The 11403-nt window shown below is 64.3% G+C and overlaps 2 protein-coding genes across 2 annotated transcripts; both read right to left on the bottom strand.

The window, feature by feature from the left end:
- Window positions 1-3: 3 nt before the first annotated feature.
- RCE1 (Ras converting CAAX endopeptidase 1) lies at window positions 4-5982 on the bottom strand (the record flags this gene model as incomplete). Its single annotated transcript, XM_057413499.1, has 11 exons — window positions 5807-5982; window positions 5591-5722; window positions 3766-3887; window positions 3205-3299; window positions 1446-1548; window positions 1275-1358; window positions 1112-1190; window positions 730-897; window positions 582-653; window positions 171-233; window positions 4-83 (listed from the first exon to the last, which is right to left on the bottom strand). Coding segments are annotated over exons 1-11 (1062 nt in total), but the record flags the coding sequence as incomplete, so codon positions are not given.
- An 18-nt stretch (window positions 5983-6000) lies between these two features.
- Window positions 6001-8378, bottom strand: TOP6BL (TOP6B like initiator of meiotic double strand breaks; the record flags this gene model as incomplete). Its single annotated transcript, XM_057413508.1, has 7 exons — window positions 8341-8378; window positions 8113-8233; window positions 7972-8025; window positions 7789-7886; window positions 7203-7258; window positions 7012-7074; window positions 6001-6244 (listed from the first exon to the last, which is right to left on the bottom strand). Coding segments are annotated over exons 1-7 (660 nt in total), but the record flags the coding sequence as incomplete, so codon positions are not given.
- Window positions 8379-11403: the final 3025 nt, after the last annotated feature.

Below are 11403 nucleotides of genomic sequence, written 5' to 3'. Positions count from 1 at the left end.
GGGGTGCTCCAGCGCCGCCCCCACAGCCGGGAAGCCCATGGAGTTGCAGAAGGAATGACACAGCACCGGGCCCGCCAGGTGACCTGCAGGAGGGATGGACAGAGCTACAGAGCCATGGAGACCCCCCCCGGACCCGCTGTACCCCCCCCCCCCCCCAAGCCTGCACCCACCTGTCCTGAGGAAGAGGAAGGCCGTGTAGGCGCCGAAGACGGCAGTGTAGGAGAACTGGAAAGCTATGGGAAAGAGGAAAAGGGGGGTTGGAGGGGCCTGCATCCCCCCCCCCCCAGGCTCCCCACACTGCTCCAGGCATCCCACATCACCCCCCAGACACCCCAAGTTATCCTTCAGCACCCCAACATCTCCCCTCCAGGCAGCCCAAATCCCCCTTGAGCACCCCATGTGCCTCCCCCAGCACCTCAATATCCCACCCAGGCACTCCAAATCCCCCTTAAGAACACTATGTACCCCCCCAGGCACTCCAAATCCCCTTTAGGCCCCCTGTGTCCCTCCAAGCACCCACTCCATATGCCCCTTCCAGCTCCCCAAGCCCTCCCCACCACCCTGGGCCCCCATAGGGGTACCTGCTGACATGAAGATGCTGCTGACAGAGCCCTGTCGGAACCGGAGCTGTTCAATGACGTGGTGGAAATGAGCTGGGGGGTGAGAACGGGGCTGTGAGGGTCGGTTTGGGGGGGCCAAGGGGGGGACCCCGGGATGGGGTTCACTCACCCACACCGAAGAAGAGGGGGCAGGCGAGGACGGCGGGGCCGGGCCCGGTGCAGGGCACCAGCATGGGCAGCATGCAGGCACGGAACACCAGCTCCTCCGTCAGCGGGGCCACCACCTGGTTCCGCAGCCAGCGCACGTCCCCCAGGCACAGCACCCAGAACCTGGGGTCTGCAGCACATAGAAGGGGTTCGGGGGGGGGGGGGGCAAGGATAGACCCCAAACCTCCTCTTGCTGCCCCCCAAACCCGCTGCCCCATTCACTGTTCCCTGACCCCACAGTTCCACCCCCCAAAGCCCATCAATGCCCAACTGCCCCCCCCCACCCCATTACCCAGCACCCTGGTTGGGACCCCCCCCAAGAAGTTGTGTGTCCCCCCCCTTACCGAAAGCCACCCTGATGCCATCAAGCCAGCGCCAGGGACAGTCCATGGAGAGCTGGATGAGGGGTCCCAGGAAAAGGATCTGGGGGGCATGGGGGGCTTAAAGGCGGCCTGGGTGGGGGTCAGGGAGCTGGTGCCCCCCATTCCCCCCCAGCCCCACACGTACCATGGTGAGCAGCAGTGGCAGCAGCGTGGCTGGCACCAGCCCCTCCAGGCGCAGCCCCAGCAGTGCTGGCAGGGGGGTGTCAAGCTGTGGGGAGGAAATGGGGGGTTAGCACCACATGTGGGGGGGGGTGTCCCCCACCCCAACCCGGGTCACAGCCACCCCCACACTCACCTTGACACCCGTCAGCTCCTTCCAGAGCCACACAAAGGCCGGGGAGAGCCCCGACACCACCAGGACGCTGGTGAAGCGCCGCTTGATGACAGATGGATGGTCCCTGTGGCCAAGGGGGGGGTGAGTGTGGGGTACGGGGGCGGGGTGCCCCCCATTGCCCCCACCCCACAGACACTAAAGAGCTCCCCCAGGCCCTCCCACCTCCTTCATATACTCCATAACCCCCCCAACAATCTAAACACCCTGTCCCGAGTGCCCTCAATGCACTCCAGCCCCCCAGGTACCACTTAAACCCCACCGGGTATGCTATAGACCACCCCAGCACCCCTAGCGCCCTATAGACCCTCCAGAACCCCTACAGACCCCCACGGAACCTACCCCCCCCCCAGACCGCCCCCAAGCACCCCATAAACCCCCCCCTAGAGCGCCTCATGTGCCCGGGGCCGGCGGCGGGGGCCGGGGCCGCTCCGGGACCCGTTCCATTCGAGGAGCGAGTTGCGACAGCGCCATGGCGGGGCTTAAGGGGAGGGGGTGCGCAGGCTTTGGTGAGGGGGGCGGGGCGTCAGGGGGTGGCGGGGGGGCGGGGCGTCAGGGGGGCGGGGCAATGGCGTGGGAACTGAGTGGGAAAAGGGGGTGGGGGAACTGGGACCCAGTGGGGCGAAGGGGAGCAACTGGGAAAACTGGGACCAGGGGGGACTGGGAGTGACTGGGTGAAATGGGAGCGACTGGGAGAACTGGGACCAGTGGGGGATTGGGACCGGGGGGGCACTGGGAGCGACTGGGAGAACTGGGACCAGTGGGGGATTGGGACCGGGGGGGCACTGGGAATGACTGGGAGAACTGGGATCAGTGGGGGATTGGGACCAGGGGGGCACTGGGGGTGACTGGGAGAACTGGGATCAGTGGGGGATTGGGACCGGGGGGCACTGGGAGTGACTGGGAGAACTGGGACCACTGGGGAACTGGGACCAGCGGGGGACTAGGAGCAACTGGGAGAACTGGGATCAGTGGGGGATTGGGACCGGGGGGCACTGGGAGTGACTGGGTGAAATGGGAGCGACTGGGAGAACTGGGACCAGTGGGGGACTGGGACCAGGAGGGCACTGGGACCAGTGGGGGACTGGGACCAGGGGGGCACTGGGAGTGACTGGGAGAACTGGGACCTGTAGGGGACTGGGACCAGGGGGGCACCGGGAGTGACTGGGAGAACTGGGAACTGTGGGGAACTGGGACCAGTGGGGGCCTAGGAGCAACTGGGAGAACTGGGATCAGTGGGGGATTGGGACCAGTGGGGGACTGCGAGTGACTGGGAGAACTGGGACTGACTGTGAGAACTGGGACCAGTGTGGGACTGGGAGTGACTGGGAGAACTGGGACTAGTAGGGGATTGGGACCAATGGGGAACTGGGATTGACTGTAAGAACTGGGACCAGTAGGGAACTGGGACCAGTGGGGGACTGGGAAAACTGGGACTGACTGGGAGAACTAGGAGCAACTGGGAGAACGGGGAGCAACTGTGGCACTAGGACCAACAAAGGAAACTGGGACCAACTGGGGGAATGGGACTGGGGCTGCCAGAACCAGGTGGGACCGGGTGAACTGGGTGAACTGGGCTGGCACAGGCAGAGGGTTGGGCTCCAACCCTGTCCCTTAGGCAACCCGTTGGGCCACCTCGTGCAGCAACACCTGCGGGATGGGGGGGGGGGTCAATGGGGTTTAATGGGGGAGTAAAAGGGGGGCCCCCCCCAGTGACACCCACCTGCCCCTGGCTGCTCTGGGAACCCTCCTCATCCTCCTCCTCTTCCTCCTCCTCCATTTGCCCGCTCCGCACACGGGGATGCTCCAGTGGGGATCCTGGGAGGGGTCAAAGGGGGGTTCTATGGGGCTGGGGGGTGGCTGTGGACCCCCACCCTGGCGTGTCCCTCACCCCCCTGGGGGTCCTTGGGGGTCTCGCAGGAGCCGATGGGCAGCAGCCGCCTGTGGGTGACCTCAGCCAAGCTCTGCCGAGCGGCCACCACCAAAGCCGGGGTGTCCTCGACCTGTGGGGACATCAGGAAGGGGAGCGGGGGGGTGAAACCCTCCCCAAGAGCCCCCCTTTCACCTCGGGGGTCCGTGTGATCCCCCCCGGTACCTGCATGGAGCGCAGGCAGCCCCGACGGAACCGGGTGCTGGTGCTCCCGGTCACCACGGCCGTCACCGCGTCCAGCGCGACACAAAGGAACCGTGCCAGGCGCTGCTGGGCCTGCAGGATGGGAAGGGGGGGTTCAATGGGGGTGCTGGTGGCCCCCCCCACACCCCCCCACCCATGTGTGGCACCCACCTCGTGCCGCCGACGCAGCTCCCCCAGTATGGGGTGGACGAGGGTCCGGAGCCCGCGGGCCAGCGCCGAGCGGCTGCTCCACAGCGTCTGCTCCAGGTGCTGCAGCAGCACCAGGCGGGTGCCTGTGGGGACAGGGGATAGATGGGGACAGCCCCGGAGCATAGGGGCACCCCTGAACAATGGGGATGCCCCCAGACCATGGGGACATCCCTGTATGACAGAGACATCCCCAAGACCAGGGGGACACCCCTGTATGACAGAGACATCCCCAAGACCATGGAGACACTCCTTAGACCATGGGGATACCCCTAGACCATGGGGACAACCCTGTATGACAGAGACACCCCTGTATGACAGAAACACCCCCAAGACCATGGGGACACCCCATAGACCATGGGGACACCCCTGTATGACAGAGACATCCCCAAGACCAGGGGCACACCCCTTAGACCATGGGGACATCCCTGTATGACAGAAACACCCCCAAGACTATGGGGACACCCCTTAGACCATGGGGACACCCCTAGACCATGGGGACACCCCTTAGACCATGGGGACACCCCTGTATGACAGAAACACCCCCAAGACCATGGGGACACCCCTTAGACCATGGGGACATCCCTGTATGACAGAAACACCCCCAAGACTATGGGGACACCCCTTAGACCATGGGGACACCCCTGTATGACAGAAACACCCCCAAGACTATGGGGACACCCCTTAGAGCATGGGGACACCCCTGTATGACAGAAACACCCCCAGACCATGGGGACACCCCTTAGACCATGGGGACATCCCTGTATGACAGAAACACCCCCAAGACTATGGGGACACCCCTTAGACCATGGGGACACCCCTGTATGACAGAAACACCCCCAAGACTATGGGGACACCCCTTAGAGCATGGGGACACCCCTGTATGACAGAAACACCCCCAGACCATGGGGACACCCCTTAGACCATGGGGACACCCCTGTATGACAGAGACATCCCCAAGACCAGGGGGACACCCCTTAGACCATGGGGACACCCCTAGACCATGGGGACACCCCTGTATGACAGAAACACCCCCAAGACCATGGGGACACCCCTTAGACCATGGGGACACCCCTGTATGACAGAGACATCCCCAAGACCAGGGGGACACCCCCAGACCATGGGGACACCCCTTAGACCATGGGTACACCCCTGTATGACAGAAACACCCCCAAGACCATGGGGACACCCCTTAGACCATGGGGACACCCCTGTATGATAGAGACATCACCAAGACTATGGGGACACCCCTTAGACCATGGGGATACCCCTGGACAATGGGGACACCCCTGTATGACAGAGACACCCCCAAGACCATGGGGACACCCCTTAGACCATGGGGACACCCCTGTATGACAGAAACACCCCCAAGACCATGGGGACACACCTTAGACCATGGGGACACCCCTGTATGACAGAGACACCCCCAAGACCATGGGGACACCCCTTAGACCATGGGGACACCCCTGTATGACAGAAACACCCCCAGACCATGGGGACACCCCTTACACCATGGGGACACCCCTGTATGACAGAAACACCCCCAGACCATGGGGACACCCCTTAGACCATGGGGACACCCCTGTATGACATAGACATCCCCAAGACTATGGGGACACCCCTTAGACTATGGGGATACCCCTTGACAATGGGGACACCCCTGTATGACAGAGACACCCCCAAGACCATGGGGACACACAATAGACCATGGGGACACCCCATAGACCATGGGGACACCCTTGGACAATGGGGACCCCACCAACCTCAGCCCCCTTCCAGCCCCACTCACTGGCATCGTACGCCTGGAAGGGGTCCTCGTGCTGGAGGAAGAGGAAGAGCAGGAGGCTCTGGGGGTGCTGGTCCCCATCGGGGCCACCGGCTCCCTGCTGCACTGTGTAGGTGGCATCGGGGGTCACCAACTCTGCAGGGACAAGATGGGGGGGCACTGGGGGTGCTGCCACAGGTAGGACCCCCCCCCTTGTTGTCACCAGACACCCCCCCTCACCTTCTTGCCCCTCTCTCTGGGCATGGGGGGCCGCGGTGAAGCCGAATTGCTCCCAATCCGCCATCCAAGAGGGATCCTGGAAGAACCGGGGCGCCGCGGCCGGGAGCCCCGCAGGGTCATACAGGAACAAGTGGCCACGGTCAAGGACAACAGCCTGGCCCCATGTGTGCCCCCCCCCCCCCCCCCCCCCACCTCACGCCCCAGTTCCCTCCCAGATCCCACCGGGAACACCGGGATATGGCGATGGTGTCGAGGCGGAAGGGCCGGTTGGGGGCCCGGCGCAGGCAGGGGCACAAGGCGGCTGCAGGGACCAAGCTCAGCTCCCCCCCGAGCCCTGCGGCCACCGCAGGGGGGGGCACCCGCAGGCAGATGGGGGGTCCCAGTGTGGGGTGGATCCTGCTGCAGGGGGGGGCACCCCCAGGGGCTGCCGGCCTGGAGCTGGGGGAGAGATGGGAGGAGGGTGCTGGGTCCATCCGGATGCAGCTCAGGATGTGCAGCAGCCCCCGGGACAGCCCCCAGGGATCATGTCCATGTCCTGCTGACACCCCCCCTCCGCCACCCCCTCTGCCTCCTGGGGACCCTGAGCCACCCGCTGCCCATCCCATGAGCCCTGAGCTGCCCTGGCATGGCCCCATCCTGTCGTTATCCCCATCCCATCCCCATCCCTGTCTTCTTCCCTGTCCCCATTCCATCACCATCCTGTCCCCATCCCCATCCCTGTCCCCATTCCATCCCCATCCTGTCCCCATCCCCATCCCTGTCCCCATTCCATCCCCATCCTGTCCCCATCCCCAGCCCTGTCCCCATTCCATCCCCATCCTGTCCCCATCCCCAGCCCTGTCCCCATTCCATCCCCATCCTGTCCCCATCCCCATCCTTTCCCTATCCCTATCCTTTCCCTATCCCCATCCCAATCCTGTCCCCATTCCGTCCCCATTCCATCCCCAACCTGTCCCCATCCCCATCCCTATCTTCATCCCTATCCTTTACCTATCCCCATCCTGTCCCCATCCCCATCCCTGTCTTCATCCCCATCCTTTACCTACACTCATCCCCATCCTGTCCCCATCCCCATCCTTACCCTATCCCTATCCCCATCCCAGTCCTGTCCCCACCCTGTCCCCATTCAATCCCCATCCTGCCCTCATCCCCATCCCATCCCATCCCATCCCATCCCATCCCATCCCATCCCCATCCCATCCTACAGCGCGAAGTGCCAGCTCTGGACCCGCAGCCTCACTCCCTCCATTGTCCAGGCGCTCTCCCTCCTGCAGAACACAGGGACAGAGCTGGCACTGGCTTGGGACCCCCCCGAACCCCCCCATGGGGTCCTAGGTTGGGGGTGTCCATAGGATGTGGGGGTCCCCAGAGTGTGGGGGTGTCCATGGAGTCTCACCCATAGCTGTGCGAGGCCACGGCTCCATTCATGCTGACACACAAGTGAAACTCCACCTGGGGGGCATGGGGGGGGGTTTCAACGTTGGGACCCCCCCGGGTGCACCCCAATGTGTGTGTCCCCCCACTCCAGTGCTGGTACCTCGGGGTGCACCACGCTGGCCTTGTGCAGGAACCGCCGCAGCCACACACAGTCGGGGGGGGCGCAGAGCTGGGGTGGGGGGCACGGGGAGGTGGGGTGGGTACCCCAAAGCCCCCCCCCATCTCTGGGGGGCGGGGGGTGTCCTGCTGCTTCACCACAGTTTGGGGAGACAACACCAGCCCTGCCAAGGGACTGAGACCAGTTTGGGGGCTGCTGTGGGTATTGGGGATCTGCCTGCCCCCCCCCATGACCCCATTTTGTCACACCCCCCCCCCAAAACCAGGCCACCCCAGTTATATTTATCCACTTGCCCTACTTGTGGTGGGGGCCGGAGCTCCCCCGGGGGCCGCGGCCCCAATTCTGCCCCCCCTCAAGGTCACCCTGTGTGTGTGGGGAAGGAGAGCAATTGGGGGGGGGGGGGGGATTGAGGGACCCCCCCCCCCACCTGAAAGGCCAAGCGCAGGCGGGCCTGGTGCAGGATGCGGCCGCAGCACGGAGCAGGGACATGGGGCACCTCCGGCAGCACCAACACCCCCAGAGTGCCTGTGGGGTGGGGTGTGGGGGGGCACAGTGAGGAGCCCCCCGATGTGGGGGGGGGACGGACCTGCACTTTGGGGGGGGGGCCTACCTCCCAAAAGGGCTTCGGTGTCGATGCCACGGGTCAGGTCCCCAGCAGCCGCCACTACAGGGACAAAAGGGGGGGGATTGGGGTCCCCTAAAGCCCCCCCCCCAAAAAAAACCCCTTCCTTCGCCTCCCCCCCCCCCGCACCGGTGATGGTGCAGCCGGACTGGGCCGTGTCCCCCTCGGCTGCCAGAGCCACCAGCAGGGACCCCCCCTTCTGCTCCGCGCTGCTGGGGGGGGCCAGGACCAGGAGGAGCCGCTCCAGAACCTGCGGGGACAAACGGGGTGGGGGGACCCCAAGAGACCCCCAGCCCCATTAGTGACCTTTGACCCCAACAGTGACCCCCCCACTGTGACCCCAGGGACCCCCCTCACCGAGCACAAGGCCTGCTCCGCCATGTTGTGCCCCCCCCACTCCCGCGAGCGCCCCCTGGCGGCGTGGAGGAAGAGGGGCGGGCGGTCACTATGGCAACAGGAGGGGGCAGAGCCCCTCCCTCCCGTGGGCGGGGCCAGCGGAGCCGCGTCGCCACGGCAACCGGGGCGGGCGCTTCCACCTGGTGGTGGTGGGGGGGTAACCGTGGTGACAGCGGGCAGGTCGAACGGAGTGAGGGGAGGACATCTGGGTCCACTCCGGGCGGGGGGGAGGGGGGGATGCATGGGGGGATATGGGGCACCCCCCCCCTCAGTCCCGGTGTGTATGTGTGTGTGTCCCTCCCGGTACCGGTGACACCCCCCTCCCGCGCCCCGCGGTGGTCCCGCCCCCCTCCCCGGTGCCGCTGTGGCCCCGCCCCTGGCCCCGCCCCTCCCGCCGCGGGTGTGATGAGCTGCCGCGGCCTCAGCCCGCTCCGGCACCGCAGCGCAGGTAGGACCGGGACGGCAACGGGGACGACAACGGGAACCGGAGGGGTGGGTGGGGGGGGAATCACACCGGGAGGAACCCCCACACACACACCCGCCACCATCCCGCACTGCATCCCCCGTCCCCGCATCCCCCCCCCCCCCCCGCCACTGCGGCAGCCGCTCCGGTCCCCGCAGCACCGGGCAGGGCCCGTCCGTGTCCGTGTCCCCCCCCCCCTCCGGCTTTGTCCCGGGTGCCCCCAGTGCTGCGGGGCCTTGTGTTTGGGGGGGGGCACACGCGTGTCCGAGTCCTCCCCCCCCTTCCCGGTGCGGGGGGTCCGGCCGCTGATCCCGCACTAAGAGCATTAAGCTGCCGCCGGTGGAGGGGGGGGGTGTGTGTGTGCAGGGAATGGGGGGGGGGGCAAGGACCGGGGATGGGACCTGCACAGGGACCGGAGGGGAGCCCCGGGGGGGGAACGGAGAGGATGGGGGTGTCCTTGTGGGAGTTTGGGAGGCCCTGGAAGGGAAGGGGGGGTCACTGAGTGCTCAGGGGTCTCTTGGGAGGATGGGGGGGGGGCTCACAGGTACGAGGGGTCTTTCGGGGGGGGGGGGGGCTCAAACATTGCTGGGGTCTGTCACAGGTTGGGGGGGGTCCTTCTGATTTGGGGCCCCCCCTGGTTAAGGGGATGTCCGTTATGGTTTGGGGGGGACCTATGTGCTGTGTCTCCACCTCAGGTCTGGGGGGGGGGGCTCAAAGACTGAGGGGTCCCTCATGGTTTGTGGGGCTCTCTCTTGGTTTGGGGGGGGATCCTTCTCTTGGTGCCCTGTGCACCCTCCTCAGCCCTTGGGGGCTTCCTCCCTGTTTTGGGGAGGTCCTTGACAGATTGGGGGGGGCCTCTCCTGGCTTTGGGGTGTCCCTGTTTAGCATGGGGGGTCCATCTCCTTGGGGGCCATGGGGGGAGTCACCTCCACCTGCCCCGTCCCCTCTCCATGTGTCCCTTATCCATGCGCATCCCCCAGCCCCCCCAGCGACAGGGGGGTCCCCCCTCAATGATGGGGGGGGGGATACAGGACCCCCCCCCGGTGACAGGGCCCCCCCATAGGGCCGCCATGTTGTCCCCCCCGGCCTATGACAGCCTGGAGCTGCAGCGGCAGTACGGAGACGTCAACAACCGCTGGGACAACGAGGAGGAGGAGGAGGAGGGTGACCATGAAGGCAGCTCTGCCCGGCGCTTCGAGCGCTCCCGCATCAAGGCCCTGGCCGGTACGGGGGGGGGCGGGGGGGGGGCAGCAGCCCAAAACATCGGTGGGTCCCCAAAACCAAAGGGGGGGGGCTCAAGAATGTGGGAGAGCACCCTAAAAATGAGTGGGGGGGGTTGCTGAAATGTGATGGATGAGCAGGAAAGGGAGGAAGGCTTCAGAATACGGGGGTTACCCCCAAAAATGGGGGGGACACCTCAAAATATAGGGGTGAACTTCAAAGATATGGGGGGTACCCAGAGATGTGGAGCAACCTGAGGACATTGGGAGTGCACCCCAAAAGATAGAGGAAACCCCAAGACATGGGGGGGGCATCCCAAAAATGGGGGCACCCCAACATATGGGGTAAGCCCCAAAGATGGGGAGGAGTACATCAAAATATAGGAGGACATCCCCAAATTTGGAAGCACCCCAAAAAGGGAAAGTGCCTCAAAATATCGGGGGGCGCCCCAAAAATGGGGTTGTTCCCAGATGGGGGGGAGACCCCCAAAATATAGAGGGACATCCCCAAATGTAGGGAGGGGACCCTCAAACACAGAGGGGGCACCCCTAAACCGGGGGGGGACACCCAGAATATGGGGAGTATTGCAAAGCATGGGGGTGCCCCCTAAAATGAGGGGGGCACCCCAAAATTGAGGGGGGTAAAAGATGGCGGTTGGGGGGGGCAGCAGCGCTGGTGGGGTTGGGGGGGCACAGGCACCCCCAGACCCCCCTGAAAGGGGTCTCCTTTCTGCACCCCCCCCAGCACACACACACAGAGTGCATGCACAGCTGTGCACAAGGGCACACGCACAGGTGCATACATGCAACACACGTGTACATCTGTACATGTAACGTGTACAGATGTATGTGCAACACGTGTACACCTGTACATGGGGCACACGTGTACCTCTGTACATGTAACACGTGTGTACAGATATATGTGCACAAGGGCACACGCACAGGTGCATACATGCAACACACGTGTACATCTGTACATGTAACGTGTACAGATGTACGTGCAACACATGTGTACACCTGTACATGGGGCACACGTGTACCTCTGTACATGTAACACGCGTGTACCGATATATGTGCAACACACGTGTACACCTGTATATGGGGCACACGTGTACACCTGTACATGTAAGACGCATGTACCCCGTATGTGCAACACACGTGTACATCTGTACAGGTAACGTGTGTACAGATGTATGTGCAACACACGTGTAGACCTGTACATGGGGCACACGTGTACCTCTGTACATGTAACACCTGTGTACAGATATATGTGCAACACGTTTACACCTGTACATGGGGCACTCGTATACAGCTGTACATGTAACATGCGCGTACACCTGT

The sequence above is a fragment of the Pezoporus wallicus genome, unplaced genomic scaffold (assembly GCF_028554395.1).
Source record: "Pezoporus wallicus isolate ANWC-B61680 ecotype Strahan unplaced genomic scaffold, APGP_CSIRO_Pwel_v1 contig_13971, whole genome shotgun sequence".
In the NCBI taxonomy this organism is placed as follows: Eukaryota; Metazoa; Chordata; class Aves; order Psittaciformes; family Psittacidae; genus Pezoporus; species Pezoporus wallicus.
This window is presented reverse-complemented; position numbering and strand designations above follow the sequence as displayed.